At 44.2% G+C, this 24,677-nt stretch overlaps 1 protein-coding gene across 2 annotated transcripts; it reads left to right on the forward strand.

Moving 5' to 3' along the window:
- The first annotated feature begins 8,122 nt into the window (after positions 1-8,122).
- LOC141847726 (3-oxoacyl-[acyl-carrier-protein] synthase I, chloroplastic-like) lies at positions 8,123-16,829 on the forward strand. 2 transcript variants are annotated; one of them, XM_074735794.1, is made up of 8 exons: positions 8,123-8,606; positions 10,883-11,314; positions 12,688-12,861; positions 13,712-13,825; positions 13,907-14,008; positions 16,212-16,278; positions 16,377-16,481; positions 16,669-16,829. In XM_074735794.1, the coding sequence occupies exons 1-7, from the start codon at positions 8,163-8,165 to the stop codon at positions 16,442-16,444; spliced, it is 1,401 nt and encodes a 466-aa protein (XP_074591895.1). In that variant the 5' UTR covers positions 8,123-8,162; the 3' UTR covers positions 16,445-16,481; positions 16,669-16,829. The 2 variants fall into 2 exon arrangements, with proteins under 2 accessions (XP_074591895.1, XP_074591894.1); XM_074735793.1 differs by lacking the exon at positions 16,669-16,829 and having other exon boundaries at positions 8,124-8,606; positions 16,377-16,611.
- Positions 16,830-24,677: the final 7,848 nt, after the last annotated feature.

Consider the following 24,677-nt stretch of genomic DNA (forward strand, 5'->3'; position numbering starts at 1 on the left):
TTTTATAGACAGAAAAAGAACTTTCAGAGACAGAATTTTTCGTTTCTGAAGCCTAGTTTTCTTGTAGCGGGGTTTAGGTTTAGTTTAGGTTCAGTTTTCTAAATTTGTCGGTGTATCGGGTTTATCAGTTCACTTGATCCAGTTGTGAGATAGGACAGACAGCGGCATGAATTCTCCAAACAAGTTGTAAGTAAAATTTCTAGTGCATTATTTCTTGTTCTAGAAATTTATAATGGTTGTGTTGTTAGGTGATATTATGACTCCAGTACAGAACCATGTAAGTGGTCGGAGACGGAGACGACCTGCTAGGTTTGTAGAGTCGGAGATTTTCGAGGATGATATGATTAGTCGAGAGCAGATCCGTAGTCTTCCAGTTGAACAAAGTTCTCGAGCTCCAGAGACATTGTTGACAGATCCGGTACCAGTTAGTAAGACTATGGATACGAGCCGGATATCAATTTTGGCAAAATCCGTTAAGGATCGATTGACTTTATTCCATGGGGGACCTGACCCATGGCTTGCTCGTTCTTGGTTGGTAAATCAGATGGATACCTTTGCGTATATCTTCTGAACTAAAGCAGAGAAAGTTGAGTTGGTTGTATACCACCTCCGTGATTAGGCTATCACGTGGTGGAAGACTCAGTGGATTGTATTCGAAGAGCGGGATTTATCATGATCATTATTCCAAGAGGCTTTCGAGAGATAGTATTGTTAGAAGCTTTACTTCTGATACAGCCGAGCCGAGTGGCCGCTGAGTGCCGAGCCGAATGCTGAGTGCCGAATGGCCGAGTGTCGAATGGCTGAGCGCTGAATGCCGAATGCCGAATCCCGAATGGCGAATGACCGAGCCGAATGGCCGACCGCCGAATAGCCGAGTGCCGAATGCAGAATGCCGAATGCCCGAACCGCCGAATGGCCGAGTGCCGAATGCCGAATGGCCGAACCGAATGGCCAAACCACCGAATGGCCGAGTGCCGAATGCCGAATGCCGAATGGCCGAGCCGAATGGCTAAACCGTCGAATGGCCGAGTGCCGAATGCCCGAACCGCCGAATGGCCGAGTGCCAAATGCCGAATGCCGAATGCCCGAACCGCCGAATGGCCGAGTGCCGAATGCCGAATGCCCGAACCGCCGAATGGCCGAGTGCCGAATGCCGAATGGCCGAATGCCGAATGGCCGAACCGCCGAATGGTCGAGTGCCGAATGCCGAATGGCCGAGCCGAATGGTCGAGGCCTGCGTTCAACGCAGTTTCCTTAAAACAGATTCGTCCCTCACGACGGACGTCTATTTCCCAGGATACAACGACAAAACCGGATCGTTTCCGGCGAACTGTCTACACCACAAAGCTATCACCAGAGGGGTGCAAAGGATAAGAAAGCAGTGATCGAGAAAAGTATATCCCCCCTCTCCTACTGTCGTCGCTGCCTCTTTTATAACCTTGCACCGTATCTGCCATTAATTGGAGATTAATGACAATTAATGGATTAATGACCGCTTGATTCGAAACGTTTGTAATTGCACTCAGACGTTTCAACGCCAGGCAATTAACTCGTCCGTTTCACCACAGCTACGGTTACAAAAAATGGAATGAGATGCAAAATGTTGGTTGATCTGCTTGGGCATATTTTGCCCTGACCGGTCCGACATTCGACGCGCGCAGGTCGCGCTCGCACACAAGTTGCCTTGCGGGCAGTGCAATCCGGGCCCTGGATTTGCACCCCCCCTGCGCACCCACGCGTGAGAGAGAGCCTCTCCCCTTGCATTTGTTCACAACATTAATGCTTGTGATACAATATAAATCAACCAAGTAGCCCCTCAACTACCAATGTGGGACTAAACTCCTCCATATGAGAGTCTTCTCCATCCTTCCATTTCCATATTTCCATTCACATTTCCAACAATCCCCCACATGAATGGAAATTGATTTGTGATAGCTTTCTGCAGTAAAGTCCGGCATAGGATAGGTAGGTTTTATCCTTTGAACCTTCCCTTATGATAATATGTTTGCTTATTGATTGAATTAGTAGACGCGATGTCTTTGAACCAATCGACCATTCATATAAGCATTGACACATTTCATACAGGACTTTCCCTGATGTAGTTCAGTTCTCATGAGTGTGTTCGTTCTTGGCCATGAACACGCCTGGTTCTGCGAGAAGTTTTAAGATTTGTGCCTTCCAAATCTCTTCGAAGCGGCCCCACTTCTTTCTCACATAGGTGATCACTTAAGAGTATTTCACACTACTCTACTGGATCATTAAAAGCTGTTCGCTTATCCTCCATCCTATCACTATTACATTGGGTCACTTCTTCCCATAGTGATGTTCCTTAGTCAGTGCAGTTAGGTTGTCCCTTTGAACCTAGTTCTTGGGATCTCCAGTCTGCATAGGTTGGGTTTCCTTTGCACCAACATTTGCTATCGGCATCAAACCCATCCTTCGAGATGAGCTCGCGACTAACTCTCTATTTAACCCTTTGGTTAGTGGATCCGCTAGGTTATCCTTTGACTTTACATAGTCAATAGTGATAACTCCCGTTGAGAGTAGTTGTCTAATAGTGTTATGTCTACGACGCATATGTCTAGACTTTCCATTATACAAATGACTTTGTGCTCGTCCAATTGCTGACTGACTGTCACAATGTATGCATATTGCGGGCACAGGTTTCGGCCATTTAGGAATATCTTCTAAAAATTGTCGTAACCATTCAGCCTCTTCACCGCATTTGTCAAGAGCTACAAACTCAGACTCCATTGTGGATCTAGTTATTATGGTTTGTTTAGAAGATTTCCATGACACAGCAGCACCTCCTAAAGTGAATAAATATCCACTTGTAGACTTAGAGTCTTTTACCTCAGATATCCAATTAGCATCGCTGTAACCCTCGATCACAGATGGATATCTTGTATAGTGCAGCCCATAATCACGAGTGTAACGCAAATACCTCAGTATTCTTGTTATTCCTTTCCAATGCTCAACACCGGGATTACTCGTGTATCTACTCAGTTTGCTTATTGCGTAGGCTAAGTCTGGTCGTGTACAACTCATTAGGTACATCAGACTTCCAATCACTCTAGAGTACTCTATCTGAGAGCTACTCTGTCCTCGATTTTTCGATAGATGTTGACTCATATCTATCGGAGTTCGTGCCAACGCAGTATCATTCTTATTGAATTTCTCAAGAATCTTATCCACATAATGGGACTGACTAAGAACAAGTCCTTCAGCTGTTCTAAGAATTTTAATTCCTAAAATTACATCAGCCAGACCCATGTCTTTCATGTCAAATCTTGAATTCAATATTTCCTTAGTGGATTTAATTATCTTATCATTATTTCCAATGATAAGTATGTCATCTACATAAAGACACAAGATGACCAAATCATCTTCAATGTTTTTGCTGTAGATACATTTATCACACTCATTGATTCTAAATCCACTATTCAACATGACGTTGTCAAATTTCTCATGCCACTGCTTAGGAGCTTGTTTCAAGCCATACAGTGACTTAACCAATCTACATACCTTGTTTTCCTGTCCTGGAGCAGAAAATCCTTCAGGTTGTTCCATGTAGATTTCCTCTTCTAAATTTCCATTTAGAAAAGCAGTCTTTACATCCATTTGATGTATTTCCAAATTCCACAGTGTGGCAATTGCTAATAACACTCTAATAGAGGTTATTCTTGATACTGGAGCATATGTATCAAAATAGTCAAGGCCTTCACGCTGTCGGTAACCTTTAATTACCAATCTAGCCTTGTATCTATCTATTGTGCCATCCGATTTCTTTTTCCTCTTAAAAATCCACTTACAGCCTAATGGTTTACTTCCAGGAGGAAGATCCACAAGCTCCCAAGTATGATTTTGTAAGATAGAAGTGATTTCAGATGCAATCGCTTCTTTCCAGTGAGGTCCTTCAGAAGATCTTAGAGCTTCTGTATAATTCTGTGGTTCACTTTCCAACATAAAAGTGATAAAATCCGATCCATAGGATTTTTCCACACGAGCTCTTTTACTCCGTCTAAGCTCTACCTCTTCTGGTTCACCCTCATGTTCTTCTTCTTGTGTTTCAAAGGTCCTCTTTGAGGAACTTGCTTCCTCTCTAGACTTATACGGAAACACATCTTCGAAGAATGAGGCATTTCTCGATTCAATTATCGAGTTTTTATGTATTTCCGAAATTAGCGATTCATATACTAGAAATCGGTAAGCACTACTATTCTGTGCATATCCTAGGAATATGCAGTCAATAGTTTTTGGTCCTATTTTAACCCTTTTTGGATTAGGTACCAACACCTTAGCAAGACACCCCCACACTCGCAAGTATTTATAGGATGGCTTTCTACCATTCCATAATTCATAAGGGCTCTTGTCTATATTTTTCCGGGGTACCTTATTTAATAGGTAATTCGCTGTTAGCACAGCCTCTCCCCATAAATTTTCTGGTAGTCCAGAACTTAATAAAAGAGCATTCATCATCTCTTTTAAAGTACGATTTTTCCTCTCAGCAATACCATTTTGCTGAGGAGTATATGGAGCTGTTGTTTCGTGCCTGATTCCATGTTCAGCACAAAACTCAGCGAATGGTGAAACATATTCACCTCCTCGATCACTTCGAACCACCTTAATCTTCTTATTAAGATGATTTTCAACCTCAGTTTTATAGAGAATAAACTTCTCTATAGCCTCATCCTTACTTTTTAGAAGATACACATAACAGAATTTTGTGTTATCATCTATAAAAGTAATAAAATATTTATTTCCACCACGTGTTGGAACCCCTTTTAGGTCGCACACATCGGTATGGATTAAGCCAAGTGGTTATGTGTTTCTCTCAACATGTTGAAAAGATGACCTTGTCATTTTCGCTTCAACGCAAGTCGTACACTTTTGTTTCGGGTCAAGCAGAAATGTCGGAATGCTTTGCATGTTAATTAACCTTCGTATCGAATTGTAATTAACATGACCTAGTCTACTATGCCACAACACAGATGACTCAAGCATATAAGAGGAAGAACTTTCATTTTTATTCATTTTAGGCCTAATGGCCATTACACTGAGCTTAAAAAGCCCATCATTTTCATACCCCTTTCCTACAAACATTCCATTCTTGGACAACACTACCCTGTCCGACTCAAATATAATGCGAAAGCCATGCTTGCTTAAAAGTGATCCAGACACCAGATTCTTCCGAATCTCCGGAACATACAACACATTGTTCAAAGTTAAGTCCTTGCCCGAAGTCATCTTCAGCACCACTTTTCCACGGCCCTTAATTTCTGAGGTTGCTGAATTCCCCATATACAGTTTGTCTCCATCTTTAACTTCTTCAAAGTCATGGAGAAGCTCCTTGTTGCAGCACACATGTTTGGTGGCTCCTGTATCAATCCACCACTGCCGCGGGTTTGAACCGATGAGGTTCACTTCTGAAATAACTGCGCAAAGATCCATATCTGGACCCTCGCTCACATTAGCTTCATGCTTCTTTTTGGGCTTTCTGCAGTCTGAAGATTTGTGACCAACACGGTCACAGTTGAAGCATTTCCCCGTGAATTTCTTTTTGCTAATGCCCCCTTTAGGCTCCATCTTGGAATACTTTGACTTCTTCCGTTTCGAGCCCTCGCCATGTTCAACAACATTGGCTTTGACCATTGGCTGAGTGAATGATCGTTTGTCTGAGCTCCTGTTGTCTTCCTCAATCCGGAGTCGGACGATGAGCTCCTCGATATTCATCTCCTTTCTTTTGTGCTTCAAATAATTCTTGAAGTCCTTCCAGCCTGGAGGGAGCTTCTCTGTGATTGCTGCCACCTGGAAGGTTTCACTCAACACCATGCCTTCTGAGTGAATCTCGTGCAGAATCACTTGAAGCTCCTGGACTTGACTGATCACCGTCTTGGAGTCCACCATTTTGAAGTCCAGGAACCGGCCAACAACAAATTTCTTGGCCCCCACATCCTCTGTTTTGTATTTCAGGTCTAAGGATTCCCATAATTCCTTAGCCGACTTCTTTGTGCAGTATACATTATATAATGAATCTGCCAAACAGTTAAGGATATAGTTTCTACAAAGAAACTCCGAGTGTTTCCAAGCCTCCACAGCATTGAAGGTTTGGGCATCCAAAGTACCCTCAGGTACCTTGGGTGGTTCTTCAGTCAAGAACCTAGCCAGATTGAGAGTGGTTAAGTAGAAAAGCATTTTCTGCTGTCACCTCTTGAAATTCAACCCTATGAATTTCTCTGGCTTCTCGGCATGATTGATTAGGACTGTTGGAACTGTCCCAATCGTGACAGTAGGAGTCGTTACCTGTACTTGTTGAGTAGTAGGCTCCGCTATCGTCATCTCAACTTGGTCCGACGCCATCGCAACAGATAGGAATCTGTTTTAAGATTGTTAGAAGCTTTACTTCTGATACAGCCGAGCCGAGTGGCCGCCGAGTGCCGAGCCGAATGCCGAGTGCCGAATGGCCGAGTGCCGAATGGCCGAGTGCCGAATGCCGAATGCCGAATCCCGAATGGCGAATGACTGAGCCGAATGGCCGAACCGCCGAATAGCCGAGTGCCGAATGCAAAATGCCGAATGCCCGAACCGCCGAATGGCCGAGTGCCGAATGCCGAATGCCGAATGGCCGAACCGAATGGCCAAACCGCCGAATGGCCGAGTGCCGAATGCCGAATGCCGAATGGCCGAGCCGAATGACCAAACTGTCGAATGGCCGAGTGCCGAATGCCGAATGCCCGAACCGCCGAATGGCCGAGTGCCGAATGCCGAATGCCGAATGCCCGAACCGCCGAATGGCCGAGTGCCGAATGGCCGAGCCGAATGGTCGAGGCCTGCGTTTAACGCAGTTTCCTTAAAACAGATTCGTCCCTCACGACGGACGTCTATTTCCCAGGATACAACGACAAAACCGGATCGTTTCCGGCGAACTGTCTACACCACAAAGCTATCACCAGAGGGGTGCAAAAGATAAGAAAGCAGTGATCGAGAAAAGTATCCCCCCTCTCCTACTGTAGTCGCTGCCTCTTTTATAACCTTGCACCGTATCTGCCATTAATTGGAGATTAATGTCAATTAATGGATTAATGACCGCTTGATTCGAAACGTTTGTAATTGCACTCAGACGTTTCAACGCTAGGCAATTAACTCGTCCGTTTCACCACAGCTACGGTTACAAAAAATGGAATGAGATGCAAAATGTTGGTTGATCTGCTTGGCATCTTTTGCCCTGACCGGTCCGACATTCGACACGCGCAGGTCGCGCTCGCACACAAGTTGCCTTGCGGGCAGTGCAATCCGGGCCCTGAATTTGCACCCCCCTGCGCACCCACGCGTGAGAGAGAGCCTTTCCCCTTGCATTTGTTCACAACATTAATGCTTGTGATACAATATAAATCAACCAAGTAGCCCCTCAACTATCAATGTGGGACTAAACTCCTCCATATGAGAGTCTTCTCCATCCTTCCATTTCCATATTTCCATTCACATTTCCAACAAGTATTGCTCAGCGGCATTCTGTCAAGAACGACGCATGGAATTTCTAAGCCTTAAGCAAGGCGACTGCTCTGTTATCGACTATGATACGGAGTTCTCACGACTCACTGAGTTTTGCCGCACTTAATTGCCTAGGATGGTGATTGGATGTTTCAGTTCACTCAGGGACTGACGATAGACATTCAACTGAGGATGGATGGTCTTTCAGTCAGTACGTACAGAGAGGCATTAGATCGGGCATTGAGTATTTTGAATTGTAATTTAAATGGATCAAATCTAGTTTTTAATTTTAATTTTAAAATTTAAAATAAATAAATAGACTTTCTCAATCCTAGGACCAACTCAAGTTCGCCGCGGATCAATCTACGCGGGTCGCGGACCTAGACAAGTCAATTCATCTGAATTCATCTTAAAATAGATTAATGAAATTTTATTTCAATTTGTCTAAATTACTTGATGGGACGGATCAACGTGGGCCTAATTCAATTTACCGGCTATAGTTACCAGCATCGAGTACTGTCCACGCTGTTCCGTGATAACACCGGATCCGCTACACGGCATCTCCTTCCTAGTTCGCATCGCCGCTCTCGCTCGCTTAACAGTACAGAGCGTAAATTACAGAAAAGAGGCTTCGCGACCACTTCTCCTCCATTTCCCCCGTCGCCGCCGCCATGCTCGCCCTCCGCGCCTCCTCCATGGACGGGCTCCGCCTCAGCTCCTCTTCCCCCCTCCCCGACCACCGCCGCTCCAGCTCCGTAGTACCCCGTCGGCTTCTCGCTGTTCGAGTCTCCGCGGCCGCCCCTCGCAGAGAGACGGATCCCAAGAAACGGGTGGTCATCACCGGGATGGGACTGGTTTCGGTGTTCGGCAACGAACTGGAAACCTATTACGAGAAGCTACTCCAAGGGGAGAGCGGGATCGGGCCCATCGACCGGTTCGACGCTTCCAAGCTCCCCACCAGGTTCGCCGGACAGATCAGGGGGTTCTCTTCGGAGGGGTACATCGACGGGAAGAATGATCGAAGGCTGGACGACTGTTTGAGGTATTGCCTGGTTAGTGGCAAGAAGGCCCTTGAGAGCGCCGGCCTCGGCCTTGGGAGCGAAGCCATTGCCAAGGTTAGATTTGCATCCTTTGTGCTTGACTGAGGCTTTCTTCTTTACTGCCCTCTATCAAATTCGATGTGTATTCATTTTGATGCTCACATTTTGGTTTTTCCCTTTCGTCGTCACGACCGTTGCTTCTGTGGCACATGAATGACATCTGCTGGTTTGTCTTGTCCGATGAGATCCTTGTCAGTACCGTTCCGGCATCAATCTCCCTTCCGTTCCTCATATTCTCAGGAGGATCTTCCTTCCTCTTCGACGACCTCTATTGACTCTTCATCCAGTGCAATCCCTCCGTAGATTCTTCGTCGATGTATGAACATCAAATGGCTCAGGATAAGCTTGAATGAGTACAACTCAAAAGGACAAACCAAAAGTGTGGAATTGTTTATATAACGACCAGAATGGTTTGGGCAAATTTACGTTGGATTCAATAGAAGCAGTCTTTCTTCTCATTCCAGCGATAAAGGTCTTCTTCCTCCTTGCAGACAAAGTTGCCCACCGAAATTGCGCACTATATTAGCGGGCACATTCTAGCGATCTTGTTTCTGAGTCGGGTGGACTGTGGTTCTTCCCTAGGAAAGTGTACGATCTCGTTGTGTGATTGTATCCTAGAGGAAACTTTCTAGACTGCAATTGGACACCATTGGTGAGGCGAATTAAGGTTTAAGAAAGCAACTATGTGCTTCGGGATCGTTGATTGCAACAACTCGACAGGCCATCCTTCTGATCAACTGGTGACCAAGTTCCACAAATCTATCTTTTAATTTTATATCTACAACTCTTATTTAATTCCATTCAGTCTCTAGTTTCGGCATCAAAAGATCAGTCTTCTCTTTGACCCCACACCTATAATTCTCCCTATAGACCTGAACCAACAACGCCAGTGCTACTTCTCTCAAGTTGAAACATCATGTGTTTTTAATCACATCATCGAACAGTTCTTCGTTTATACATCTTATCATCATCTAAGAATGCACATATAATCCTATGACCAAGTGGGTCACTCAATCTTGCATTTGGTGGTAACTCAGTGGTCACACATTTGTAGATGTGTTATTAATAGCCTGTCATCCTTAAGATTATGCAAATAATCCTTAGGCAGGTGTGTCATTTGTTCTGATCTAATTGGTAATCTGAAGTTTTTTGCAATATATGATCATCCTTAATCTTGTTTATTGAAAATTGAAGAAATTTGCAACGCCTTAAGTTTGAAAGGGTCTTAAAGGAAGAATATTTTCTCATAGTCTCCTATTTGATTTACATTAATTCCTTCTTGATTCGCTTTGTTTATTTTTCAATTCACCAAAATATATTACTATGTATATCATTGTTATTATTATATTAAGTATGGTATCATTGTCCCTCATATTTTATCAGCAGGCTCTAAAATTATTATTTAAAACAGATAGGATTTGAATGGAAATTCCTAGTTTTGGGGTGAAACTGATAAAAAAAAGTTTACACTTGGAATCTTGCTTTATAGTTTGTCTTTGACATTCATTAACATAATCCATTTAGAGCTACTGGGACAACAACTTCAGCTGTTTTGGTTCTATATCTTCCTTCACTAAATTCTGGTGCTTCTTGTCAAATCTATTCCTTTCTGTAATTCATAAGCTATCTGGTGGAGTCCTTGATCTTCTTTTCATGGGTGAGTTGTTGAACTATTAAGCTTATTTCCTAACTGAGTAGTTTTATCTGGTAAGAAAAAGTGTCCTTGCTAACTATTTAGTAAGGAATTTCAAGCAAACCTCATTGATGAAGCAAAAAATGCAATAATGTTGAGATCATTGGAAACAGCAAAGAAGATGTATGCTCTGATAATCATTAATGTTTGCACTTTTCCTAATCTCATCAGACAACAGGTTTGGTGATTAATTTTTCAAGAAGATCTGGCACGATTAACATCCAAGATGTTTCAATAAAAGTTGATGCCAACAACAGACCCAAATTTTAGCGCCATACATTAATTGAGGGCATGCCAAATTGAAAGCAAATGAGCCAGTTGACGTTATCACATCAATAAAAGAGAATGTGAATATGCAAGAACCATGTAGAACTTACAAAAATGCGATGTAGGCCAGCAATAAGCATGCCCTTCTTCCTAACTTCTATATGTTTAATACAGAGTTAAACTGTTCAAGTTTTTTCTTGAAGTGGTTAACAAATGAATGTCCTTATTCAATGGTATTCAATGGTGATTGGTGAACTTTTTTTTTGTTACTTTCTTCATTTCATTACTTAATATCTTGGTTGTCCTTTTTAACTAGCTAGTTTCTTTGCAGATTGACAAGGTTCGTGCTGGTGTTCTTGTTGGTACTGGCATGGGTGGCCTTAGTGTCTTTTCTGATGGTGTTCAGGCTCTTATTGAGAAAGGCCACAGGAAAATAACTCCTTTTTTTATTCCATATGCAATAACAAACATGGGCTCTGCACTACTTGCAATGGACATTGGTTTCATGGGTCCTAACTACTCAATTTCTACTGCTTGTGCAACTTCAAATTACTGCTTTTATGCTGCCGCTAATCATATTCGTTGTGGTGAGGCTGATATAATGATTGCTGGTGGTACTGAAGCTGCAATCATTCCAATTGGTGTGGGAGGTTTTGTTGCGTGTAGAGCATTATCTCAGAGGAATGATGATCCTGAAACTGCATCGAGACCATGGGATAAGGACAGAGATGGTTTTGTTATGGGAGAAGGTGCTGGTGTATTGGTATGAACTAACATATATTTATTATTCTTTTGCCACATACTTTGTTGAGATGGGTTATCTTTTCTTGATGAGCTTCAATGAACTATTCTAAGTCTCATATGTACAAGCACTTTCCCTCAAGTTTTACAATCTATAAACAGGATCCATTGTGGTTCCTGTGGGGCTCACCAATTTCATTTATTTGTGCTGTGGCAAGTTCCCATCGACCACTGGCCAAATCTGCTACCCTCTTTTTTTCTTGGAGTCTTTCCAACTTAGTAGTGGTCTGAAGCTGAAATATAGATCCCAGATCAATACAGAAAGATGTTGGAAAATGGTGGCCATTGATAATTATTCATTATTATATGATTGTTTTTTTTTCTTCTTCAAATGGTTACTTGCTGCATTCCTATTATTTGTATAGATCCCAGATCAATACAGAAAGATGCTGGAAAATGGTGGTCATTGATAATTATTCATTATTATATGATTGTTTTTTTTCTTCTTCCAATGGTTACTTGTCACATTCCTATTATTTGTATAGATCCCAGATCAATACAGAAAGATGTTGGAAAATGGTGGTCATTGATAATTATTCATTATTATATGATTGTTTTTTTTCTTCTTCAAATGGTTACATGCCACATTCCTTTTATTTGTTTTTGGTACCAAATGGCAACTTGCATTTTGGGATATAAAAAATTACTAATTTGAGGAACTCAAGCTTATGCAAGTCTGCAGCATGGTTGCATTTATGCTAAGTTCTGGTGCGGTGCAGTGGCAGGTCCATCAAAGGAAAAAGGGTTGAGAATCTTTTCATCATCCGACCCAATTTTTTTGTAACTTTAGTGTTCTGTGATCCAAATATACTATGAGAGATTTGTTCAAATTTGAGCTAGTTATTATTATTTGAAAAATCATAGGCCTTTAGCTATGCAAGTCAATGCCACTAGTGACAAAACATTTTAGAATATTATACTGTAGGATAACTGGAACCTTGCTAATTCGTGATTTTAGTTTGATAAAGTATGAGAAAGTGGACATCTGGAAAATTGATGGTGTTGGCATGACAAAATACAATCGGTCATGTCATGCATTGTGATGAACCCAACTAATTCTCAGAGTTCCACAATTTTTAAAACTTGGTTAGGCTTGATAACTGTGGACTAGATAGGGATACCTCAACATTTTTTGCTTTTCAACTTCTAAAAAATTAGATGGTGTTATCCAATTCCAAGATTTATGTTTAGTTACATATGATTTTTAGTGCTTAATGCCCATGTAACTCATCTAGCATGACAAATAGTAACATTGGCTAACTTGGGCAATATGACAGTGATTCATATGGATATTGTTTTCTTTCCTTTCTTACTGTGTGGAAACACCTTGTTTAGGTTCTGGAGAGTCTTGAACATGCTATGAAACGAGATGCTCCAATTATTGCCGAATACCTTGGAGGTGCTGTAAACTGTGATGCCTACCATATGACAGATCCTCGAGCAGATGGACTTGGCGTTTCATCTTGCATTCAGAAAAGCCTTGAAGATGCTGGTGTGGCTCCAGAAGAGGTAATATAGATAGTTTTTGGTTCAACTCTCAAAGCATTCAGATAATTTATCTTCCAGTTTGAACTTTGTTTCACTCCTCATTGACTTTAGACAAGACATTATTTGATTGAGAAATGATAGACTGCATGAAAATGCAACATGAAATTTCAGCATGACACACTATAGGCCTGGGTCCCATCTCCATGCAGTGTGTGTGTCATGCTGGAATTTTATGCTGCATTTTCATGCAGTCTATCATTTCTCTATTTGATTTATTGTTAATCAGATGAAATTCCATGTTAATCATTTTGATCAAACTTACATGCTTATCTCCTTGTATGTATATATCATAAAAATATTCGTTGTTTTATATATCTGTGTCATATAGTTTTGATCAAAATTTCTTTTGTTTACCTATCACATATTTTTCTGGGTATTTTGTGTCCTTGTTTTGCAAGCACATGATTTGTCAGACAAAAAAACTGCAAACTGAATGCTCTAGCTACTGCTAAATGGAAAGTTTTCTCTAGGTTTGTTGTCTTTATTTATGTCCAAATTAGAATGCTGTGTATCTGGAATCCATCACTTTCCTTACAAAATTTTGTAATTTTATACGGTTCTACTCGTAGTATAACTCCTAATATGGCAATAAAAGAGCAATTTGTTACACTTACATCTCTTATAACCTATATATTGTCTCTTACCAAGAAAACTGCCACTTAACTCACATGAAATTTGACATTTGAAACTAAATATGCCACATGTGAGAGCGACTCTAAATGGTGTAATGAACAGCACATCAGCACTTGCAAGAGGGTCCTAATTCTGAAAATTCTTTCCATTCTTCTCTGGAAATTCTTTCTGTTTCCAGGTTAATTATATAAATGCTCATGCAACTTCCACACTTGCGGGAGATCTGGCGGAGGTGAATGCCATTAAACAAGTTTTCAAGAATCCATCCGGGATCAAAATGAATTCTACGAAGGCAAGGGCCTTCTTGTCATCTTTGAATGACTTGGTTTTGCTTCACGTTTTTCTGAGATGCTCTTGTTCCTCCTTTTTTCAGTCTATGATAGGACACTGCCTTGGCGCAGCAGGAGGTCTAGAGGCTATTGCTACTGTGAAAGCCATAACTACAGGATGGCTGCACCCCTCAATAAACCAGTTTGTAAGTGAAACTATTTTTCTTATTGAAATGGACAAAATGAATGTGATATTATTGCAAAGTTGTAATGAAATATATCAATGTTTTATTGACAAATTCTGGCCAGATATTTTATATATACAAAAGCAATACACTAAATTGGTAGATGTAATAAAATATGAAGAGTAATGATTCTCTGCATGAAAACCCAGCAGGAAATTGTACAGGACAGACACAGGCAGGCGGTTGGGTCCCACTTGCATGCAGGTGGGCCCCATTTACATGCCTGTGTCTGTCCTGCTACAATTTCCTGCTGGGTTTTCATGCAGAGAATCATTACTCAAATATGAATTGGGATACAATCATATTTTACTTAATTAGATAATAAGAGATGGAATTGAGGTTAGTCCAGATAATATAGTCTACTTGCTGAAAGATATATGATATGTTAGATAATTAATTTGATGTTTATGCTCATAGCTATATAAATCCTAGTTGATAGTTGATACCAGCCGATCCAGGGGGTTTGTTGGTGAAAGAAAGAACCCCCTAGTCTATCATCTGTTGGTATATAAAATCACTATTGTTGATACCAATATTGATATTAAACCTTCCAAAACTTAGGTTTCATTCTTATCGGACCAGTAGGATTGGAATTAGTGAGAAAAATTCAAAAAAGCAAAACATTTAAAAAGGTAGATAATATTAATCTATTAAAGATTGAATAAATTAATAAATAATATTTGATAGTAAAAAATGACATGATTTACTTGTTTTATTTTTAATTTACCAATAAAAATGACTATTAGTATAATCTTTGATTATAAAATTACTAATAATGGAGTTAGTATTTACCATATCTATATTACTTAATTAAATAATATTAATTTTATATGATATGGTAAATAATATATTGCTATGTAATATAGTACTATCTTAATATAATATCTTAAACTATTAGCTGATTATTATTATTTTAGATAATTATATTTCCACAAGATGATCCACCAATGATGTCGAACTCTTATGTTACTCCTTCGACAATTAGATCCATGAATCCTTTGTCAATTGTGGATAACAATAGGATAAGACATTGGAGTGAAGATTTAACTTCTCGCTCTCACCTTATATGAGAAGCGGGATAGAGTAACTTACGGGGTGAATTCCTTTCTATCCAAGCCCCATTCCCCTTCTTGTATAAGTTGAGTTTGGGGAGAGACAGCAAAACCTAAAATAAAATACATATAGAGCTGTGAACCACCTCCTCTAGAAGTCATGCTCTTCTTCAGAGGCAAGGTCTCACTCTTCCACAAGATTCTTTTAGGATCCCTGAGTTAGAATCACCAGGTCGATTCAGAAATTGTCAACCTACAACAAAAATCATTGATATCTTTCAGTTTTGGTGTGATTCCATCATTTTGTTTTGAGATATAAGTGGTTTCATCTTTCAATTTCACAATTTCGGTGACCCTCATAGAGAGGTCAAATGACCAGAATCAGATTGCCTTTTGCTGACTCTGATCCAACTTCGTTGATCCAAACTGTATCGTGATAAAATGAGTTAGGAAGATTGTAAAACCTTGCTTCTTTTTCATTTCTGGTGTATAAACAGAACAAGTCCACGATCCATTCTTTTGTAACTAGACCCACTACATGACCCACAACAAACATGTATTCTCATTACACATTACCAACTTCTATAACAATTCGATGATGCTCTTCTACAAACGAAACCACACCAACACCTTTACAACACAGTTTTAATTAATGATTAAATACAGAACAATAAGAACTAAACCATTACTCTACTAACATAGTATTTAATATACCTTCTCCATGTGTTGGACTTGTTCTAGGTTAGGTTTGTATCAACAATGTTTTCGTGCCTTAGCTGAATGGGTACTAGTGCTATTTGGTGTAACATGCACTCTGTGGTGTTAAATAACTCGTTGGGCCATAAAAACCAGTAACATCGTTCAGCTATATCCAGAAGGATGAAATGGCTCTTACCTATACGTACACTTTTATGAAATAATATAAGATTTCTGAAGGATTTGAATTTAATAAAAATCAGTTATTGTGTGGATTTGACATCTCGTCTAAAATCAAGTAGTTATTTAGCAGTCAAGTCTCAGATTCACAAGGCAATCTATACTTCAATTTGGAACAGACTACGAGCACGGAGTTGCACTAAGTTAAACTCTCGTTTTATTTGCAATAACTGCAGAACCCAGAGCCATCAGTGGAGTTTGATACAGTCGCAAACAAGAAGCAACAGCATGAAGTCAATGTCGGTATGTCTGTAATTCTTCTCATCTCTTGTTTTATTTCCCTAATGCACCTTTCTGTATTCATTTAATTCCGTCTCTCATGTTAGTTACCTCTCTTGCAGCTATTTCCAATTCATTTGGTTTTGGAGGGCACAATTCTGTGGTGGTATTTGCACCTTTCAGGGCTTGATTCCTTTTCTTTCTGCGTTGATGGTTACCTTCCTCAAGTGAGTTCAGGAAAATTGGTGTTTTTAGTAGCTGAATTTTCTTTATCGCAATTTTTTTCCCGCAAACACTTAGTTATGATATGAAAAAAAAAAGAAGCAAATTTCCAGTAACTCACTGCACTGCGTGATATGTTGGGGGGTTCATGATTCTTGCAATTTGTGTTTCATTTGTTTGGTCAAAATCCAGATAGTGTGGAGTTTTATGTGGGGAAAGGAGGAAGTTTCCTCCTTAAACTGAGGCATTCACCTAAAGCATCCCCAAATATGAACTAATTGGTGCATTTGCCAGGTAGAATGGAATTGAGAAGAAATGAAAAGTATGTACTCTTTGGAGAATGAAATGAAACCTGAAACTAATAAATATGCATTGTTTAGTGTTTTTTTCGTCTAGTGAAATAGATGGTCTATGCTATGCTGCCTTATTGGAAAATTGTAATAGCATGCTTAGAGCAAGCGACTCAACCAATTTACTAAGCTAGTTCATTTGGCTAGCTCGGTTCAATTCAAAGTCAATTTTTGCAACTCTTTTACCATCTAGTTTGCTCACTTCACTTGGACATACAACTTAGTCATCTCACTTTCTTTTGCTTGTACATACCACTTAGACATCTGGCTCACTTTTGCAATTATTGTCACGCTCAGATGACTTGACTTAAATCTACTTGTTTGGCCACTGTTCCGGCTCTTTGCCGACGATAGCTACAACACCAGGCAATAGGAGGTCGCGTCAACTTGTACTTCCACGTCGAGGAGGGAGGCCCTGAGGATATAACAATTGAACGTACGGGTCAGCGAGACGTCAGGGAGTCCCGGCGTGGCCACTCCGACGCTCAAGTCAGGCAACGAGCAAAGGAGTGTGTATTCGGAAAAATTTCGAGAGTTCATTGTCATACCTGTGCAGTTTATATAGAGGTTGGGGGGGTGATATTTTAGGATCTTAGTGTCGGTGATTGGCTATCAATCCACTATTAATGTGGTAAGGATAATCTTCGAGGGTTTTTGGTCATCCGACGGCTCAGATTTGTAGATCTTTATCTGACAGTTGTGCCCGCGTGAGGTATCTTCTTTGGGATTAGGTTGGGTCAAGTAAGAGACTTGGTCTATGTTCTTGCAGGTGAGCCGCCGATTCTTGTGGAGAGGTTGGTGGGGTACCCCGCTAGTATGCATGCCGTAGACGAAGGTCGGGAGTGGCCGATTTGGGAAGACGCGTCTAGAATGTCTATGTATTGGCGGCCCTGTTGTAGTGGGGGAATCTCTGTGGAGATGGTGCATTATTGTTGAGAAATGGCTCTCAGTACGGCAGAGAGGGGGTCTGGGTCGTTCACATGAGGTTTGTGTCTTTTGTGTTAAGGGAGGTCGATCTTCCCTATCTTTTCATTAATCTCCAGAAAATACCCTTCCGGGCTTCTATCCATCCTCTATACGTATTTCTCCCTCGGGGAGGGATATTCGTACCGGATCACAAGCCTCCCGACTTAGTTTAGTCGAAGGAGACAAAGGTGACTGACTGAACTTGAGTCGGACCTAAGTGACCCTCCTTTCTTCTACCGCGTTATCGCTGTAGCTAGGGTAAGTTTCGTGCCCGATTTATTACTCTTCCTAGTCCGTCGATCTGAGGTTTTGATGCATCAATGGTTGAGATCGGCTGACCGTTTGATTTATCTCCTCTTCCTTCTGCCTTCTCCGATTACTCCGCCTAACCCTAGTCTTTGCTTTCGCGCCTTCGATCGCCTGTGCTTTCAACTTTCTTCGCGAACCCCTCGCTTTCCGGAAGTCTTTCTTCCTTTCCTTAAGCGTTTTGTTCGCCTTCCTTGCATTCCTCGGGTTCTTCTTTCGGTCCTCTTCGTTTTCTCTCGCCCTGGTTTAAGACCCGTCGCAGTGTGTACGATTCTGATGCCATTAGCCTATTTAGGAGTAAGTTTGAGATACCTTGCGATCATGTGCTTTTGGTACCTTTGCCGGACCAGCGGCCTTGCCGTCCTCCTGCAGGCTACCTAACTATTTTTTATGACCAGATGACTAGTGGTCTCAGGTTTCCCCTTCCCCTTTTCTTTTTAGAATTGGCGCGCTATTACCATCTCAATCTTTCCCAACTTGCTCCGAATTCCTACCGTCTTATCTGCGGTACCATCATTATCTGTCGGCTGTATCAAATTTCGTTGACCCCGGCCTTGTTTAATGCTTTGTATGCCTTGCGGCGGTTCGAATGCGGGGTTTTCTATTTTTCCGCTAGGCAAGGACTTAGCTTCTTGACCAAATATCCGACCTCCCATAGGGGCTGGAAAAATTGCTTTATTTTCCTGAGGCCTCCGCAATCTTATGCGGGTGCCCTACAGTGTGGTCTACCGATCTCCCTTTGGTTCCTGCTTTAGGTCGGATACGTAGATCCCAGCTTTCTTGGAAGCCTCTGCTAGGTTAGAAGGGTTAAGTTTTAATGTCAATGACTTGGTAGAGAATGAGGCGTTACTGCATCGAGCGGAGCTCAGTCCCATCCAAGCCCGGCTAGGGGACCGCTTAAGTAAGAGTTTCCTTGATCAACTAAGTCTTTGGTTACTCATTAACTTTTTATTTTCCATGCAGGTCGCATCATGTTGAATGCCTCTATGAACAAGGTCCTCAAGTGGGACCTGACCCGTTTAGAAAGTATGTGGGCGTCTGGAGATCCTACCGAAGATCCTGGCGCTTTGCCCCCTTCCAGAATTTCCTCGAGAGACCGAGTCGACCGTGCTAGTCCTCGCCCTTCTTCCCGAGGGGATGGGTCGATTTGTGATGTTTCTGGATCGGGGAAGGCAGATAATCCTGGTGATTTTTCCAGACCTCCGTTGTCTGAGTCTGGTCGGCTAAAAAAACAGAAGGCCCGACCTTGTGGTGAGGAGGATCCCCTGAACAAGCGTCAGTGCTCGGTGGATGTTGAGCTCGCTGGTTTAGTGCCACCCGTGTCCTCCCGATCTCCCCCCTCCCGATCCCGAGGTCAGGACGGTTGTGTTGGAGGTTTCGGTGAGGCAGGACCTGCTTCCCGTTTATCTGGCGCGGTGGTGGTCACAGAGCAAGGTGTAGTGGAACCCTATGTGCCTCACTCCGTCTCTGTCCCCAGGCGTGCAGATCGACCCGGGGAGCTTATTTTCCCGTACTGTTTGCGAGGCTGCTACAGAACGCCTTGAGGCTCACCAGAAGCTTCTTCCCTCGGCTTGGGAATGCTGGAACTGAGTGAGCATTTATATGAATCCTATATTAAGGTATGTTGCTTTGCATTTGGTGGGTGCTTCTGTGATGCTGCCAGTTAATTGATTTTCTTTCCTGGCAGATCGGTATGGAACAGAAAGCTTTACACCGTCAGCTAGTCAAGTCGGATAAGCGGATTGCTCGGATGGACAGCGAGATGACTAGGTTACGGGCGGAGTTGGCTGACCGACCTACCCTACCTCAAGGTTTGTCTGAAGCTTTGAGGGATGTGGACTTAGCTCGGGCCGAGGTGATGGTGGCTCAAAATGCCCAGGCAAAAGCGGAGGCGGAGGTCGGGCGTTTACAGGCGGAGATTCAAGAATTGCGTAATGAGGGGGATCAACTTCGAGACTCCTATCTCCACGCGGAGCGTTTGTCGGCGCAACGGGAAGCCGAGTTGGTTGGAGTTAGGGCTCAACTTCAGAGGGTGCAGGCTGAGCTGGTCGAGGAACGCGAGCAGGGGGTTCGGCATCTATCCGAGGCTCGGGCTAAGGAAGAACAACTGGTCTCTGAGCTTAATGCGGCTCAGGTGGAGATGGAGGATATACAGGCGAGAGAGGAGGCTCGATTTGCGAAGCGTCATCAGACCTTCCTCTCCTCACCTGACTTTTACCACCTGGTTGCCTTAAGGGCGAGCAAAATGATGGAGTATGGTTTTGAGGGCGCCATTCTTCAATTCATGAGGTCGGGTTTGGTTGATCGAAACGCCGACCTCAGTTTCTTGGATTTGAAGGCAGCCTGGAATGCTTTACCCGAGACCGTTCGACAAGATCTTCCCAATCCCGAAGGCGTCGTTGGCTCAGAAGTTCTGGGAGCTTCCCTTGATCAGGTGCGGGCTTGTTCGATGCCCGCCGTTCCTCCTTCCACTGATCGCCCGTCCTAGCCTACTGGGTCCTGGGCTCCCTTATGCTAAAAATTGTCTGTCGGGGTCTAGCAGACCTCGTTTTCCCTTTTTTAGTTCCTTTTTCTTGCTTTTGATATTTCTTGGTTTGTGTAAGACTATTCTCGGCATTCCCGCGGGAGCTCCTTTGTTTGATCCATTGATATCTAAACCTTTTGTTTGTGTTGCGTCCTCTAGTGGGTGTCTATCTCGTGGTTGTCTTAGCTGAGGCTTGTGCTACAGCTTTTCCACCCGTGACTTCCTAAGGTTGATGTGACAGGACATGGGGGAGCGTGATGTCCCGACTTTTTTCGTTTGTCTTAGACGGCTTTGGTCAGCTTTCTAGCTAAGAGGGTAGACCTGGCTCGATGCCTGGGGTAGGTGTATATTAGGGAGGTTCTTCGCTCTCCTGGTTATCCAGACTTTGATCGACTTTCCTTCGCTGGTTTTTTGGAAGGTCCAATGGATGACACCCTCGAAGCGCGTTTGCGGCGACTTAGAGAGAAGAGGGATGATGCTAGACGCAAGTCTGGGCATTGGGCTTTACGGGCAGCCATGTATGGCAGTGCCGTCGAGAGGTTCGAAAAGGAAATGAACGAAACAATCCTTAAAAATAGGCGACTGAAGCAGAGCTTAGCTGCGGCCGTTCAGAGGGCACAGAAGCTGGAGAAGGACGTTATTGGGGCCGCTGGGCAAACCCAGAGGTCTCAGCGGGAATTGTCTGATGCAATCCTGGAGGCGGACCGTCTTGAGAAAGAGTATCTTGAGGGTTTGAAGAGACTGGATGCGTTAGAGGACGAGCTGATAGCTGCGGATCCTGCTGGCGCTTCTTCATCGAGTTCGGGCTGCGACCCTCTGGTTTGAGGAGGCGGCAGGCAGAACGGGTTTTGGCTCTGTTCTTAAAATGTACTTTGTATTTGGGGTCTGATTCACTTTTGTCTGGTCGCCTACCAGGCTTCATCTAATGTACCAGCCTTTGTGGTCTTAAGTTTGTTGATAACATTATGTGTATGGTCTGTTTCCTGGGAGGGCTCTATCCCCTTCTTCATCAAGGGGCCCGAGCTGATCGGGCTTAGGTCCCGAGGTCCTGCCCCATCCTTAAGGCTGTGTGGGAGCGACGGGGCTCGGAGTGTCCAGCCCGTCGTGAGGCTAAGTCATCGAGCGCGGAGCTCGGAGTTCGAGCCGACCTGTCGTAAGGCCATGTTGGAGAGCGCGGAGCTCGTGAGTCCAGCCTGTCGTAAGGCTAAGTCATCGAGCGCGGAGCTCGGAGTTCCGACCTGTCGTAAGGCCATGTTGGAGAGCGCGGAGCTCGTGAGTCCAGCCTGTCGTAAGGCTAAGTCATCGAGCGCGGAGCTCGGAGTTCCGACCTGTCGTAAGGCCATGTTGGAGAGCGCGGAGCTCGTGAGTCCAGCCTGTCGTAAGGCTAAGTCATCGAGCGCGGAGCTCGGAGTTCCGACCTGTCGTAAGGCCATGTTGGAGAGCGCGGAGCTCGTGAGTCCAGCCTGTCGTAAGGCTAAGTCATCGAGCGCGGAGCTCGGAGTTCCGACCTGTCGTAAGGCCATGTTGGAGAGCGCGGAGCTCGTGAGTCCAGCCTGTCGTAAGGCTAAGTCATCGAGCGCGGAGCTCGTAAGGCCAGTTGGAGAGCGCGGAGCTCGTGAGACCTGTCGTAAGGCCATCGAGCGCGGAGCTCGGAGTTCCGACCTGTCGTTGGAGAGCGCGGAGCTCGTGAGTCCAGCCTGTCGTAAGGCTAAGTCATCGAGCGCGGAGCTCGGAGTTCCGACCTGTCGTAAGGCCATGTTGGAGAGCGCGGAGCTCGTGAGTCCAGCCTGTCGTAAGGCTAAGTCATCGAGCGCGGAGCTCGGAGTTCCGACCTGTCGTAAGGCCATGTTGGAGAGCGCGGAGCTCGTGAGTCCAGCCTGTCGTAAGGCTAAGTCATCGAGCGCGGAGCTCGGAGTTCCGACCTGTCGTAAGGCCATGTTGGAGAGCGCGGAGCTCGTGAGTCCAGCCTGTCGTAAGGCTAAGTCATCGAGCGCGGAGCTCGGAGTTCCGACCTGTCGTAAGGCCATGTTGGAGAGCGCGGAGCTCGTGAGTCCAGCCTGTCGTAAGGCTAAGTCTGAGCGTAAGACCTGCCATGTTGGAGAGCGCGGAGCTCGGAGCTCGTGATCATAGGAGAGAGTGCGCTGTTCCCTGAGGCTTGCTCGGCCCGGGTACTAATGTTTATTGAGAGAACTGAAATACATCATAGATGCTTATTACTGGTGATAAGGAAATGAATTTGAAAAATGCAAGAAGGGAAATTGGTACTGTCCTTTCAGCCGCGGTATGGCCGTAGGTGAGTAGCATGCCAGGGTCGCGGTAATCCCTTTTCTTTGGGGTCAGCCAGGTAGTATGACCCTCCGGCGAGGCAGCTGGTTATCTGGTATGGTCCTTCCCACTTAGGCTCGAGCTTGCCCAGTCCTTCCAGGGGAGTTCTCCTTTTCCAAACGAAGTCTCCCACATAAAATGAGCGAGGTCGGACTCGCTTGTTATATATTTGACTCATGCGGCGCCTGTAGGTGTTGAGCCGCGTTGGTTCTTTCCCTTGTTTCGGTGATGAGGTCGAGCTCGGCGGCTCGGTGCGAGGCATTCTCTTCGGGCTGCTATAGGCCGCCACCCTCATGGACTGACACCCTATCTCTACCGGTACCACGGCCTCCTCCTCCATAAACCAGGTGAAATGGTGTCATCCCCGTGCTGTATATTTCTAGGCGGCGCCTGTAGGTGTTGAGCCGAGCGTTGGTCCTTTCCCCGGTGATGAGGTCGAGTTCGGCGGTCGGGGATTCTCTTCGGGGCTGCTATAGGCCGCCACCCTCATGGACTGACACCCTATCTCTACCGGTACCACGGCCTCCCCTCCATAAACCAGGTGAAATGGTGTCATCCCCGTGCTGTCTCTAGGCGTCGTCCGATATGCCCAGAGGATGTCGGGGAGCTCGTCACCCAAGAACCCCCTACGTGGTCTAGTTTTGTCTTCAGCCCTTTGATTAGCTCACGGTTGACGACCTCGGTCTGTCCGTTACTCTGTGGGTAGTATACAGAGGTGAAGGCTTGCTGTATTTGGAGGCCCTCACACCATTCTTTTATCTTTTGCCCTTGGAACTGCCTTCCATTATCTGAGACTAGTTTTCTAGGGATACCGAAGCGGCAGACAATGTTTTGCCATAAGAATTTGAGCACATTCTTTTCTGTGATGTGTGCCAGGGGCTCGGCCTCGACCCATTTGGAGAAGTAGTCGACAGCGACCAATAGGAATTTCTTTTGTCCGGGCCCCAGTGGGAAAGGGTCCTACTATGTCCATTCCCCATTGATCAAAGGGCATGAGACCGAGGAAGTCTTCAGGGCTTCGACAGGTTGATGAGTCAGGGGTTGATGTTTCTGACAACTCATGCAGGTGCGCACTAGCCGCTGGGCGTCTGCCTGCATGGTAGGCCAAAAGTAGCCAGCGAGCAGCACTTTACGGATCAGAGCCCTTTCTCCTCCATGATTGCCGCAACATCCGTAGTGTATCTCTTGCATGACGTAATCGGCTTCCTTCTGAGGGATACACTTGAGCAGGGGGCGCGAGAAAGCTCTTTTGAACAATGTATCCCCTATCATGGTGAATCGAGTGGCCCTCCTTTTAAGAGTTCTAGCCTGCTCGGGGTCTTCCGGCAAAGTGCCTTGGGTTAGGAAGGAGATGATGGGTATTCGCCAGTCCTCAGGTTGGGAAGGATGGTAAAGTCTGATCTATCTGGGCGATCAGCTGTTCTTGTACCATGGGGTCAGGGTTTTCCCAAGTAGTTAATGCGCTAGCCAGCTTAGCCAGTTCGTCGGCCTTGTGGTTGTCGGCCCGAGGTATTTTTTGCAAAGTGACTTCTTGAAATTGGGTCTTCAGATTTTCCACAGCCTCGGCATAGCGTTTTAGACGCTCATTCCGTATTTCGAAGGTGCCTTTTGTTTGTTGCTCCACTAATTGTGAGTCCGAATAGATTATTACCTTAGTAGCGCCCACATGCCGAGCTGCTTGTAGACCTGTGAGGAGAGCCTCGTATTCAGCCTCGTTGTTGGTGGCTCGG

Source organism: Curcuma longa, chromosome 16, assembly GCF_044706935.1.
Source record: "Curcuma longa cultivar G26 ecotype Majalengka, Jawa Barat chromosome 16, ITB_CL_G26_1.1, whole genome shotgun sequence".
Taxonomy (NCBI): Eukaryota; Viridiplantae; Streptophyta; class Magnoliopsida; order Zingiberales; family Zingiberaceae; genus Curcuma; species Curcuma longa.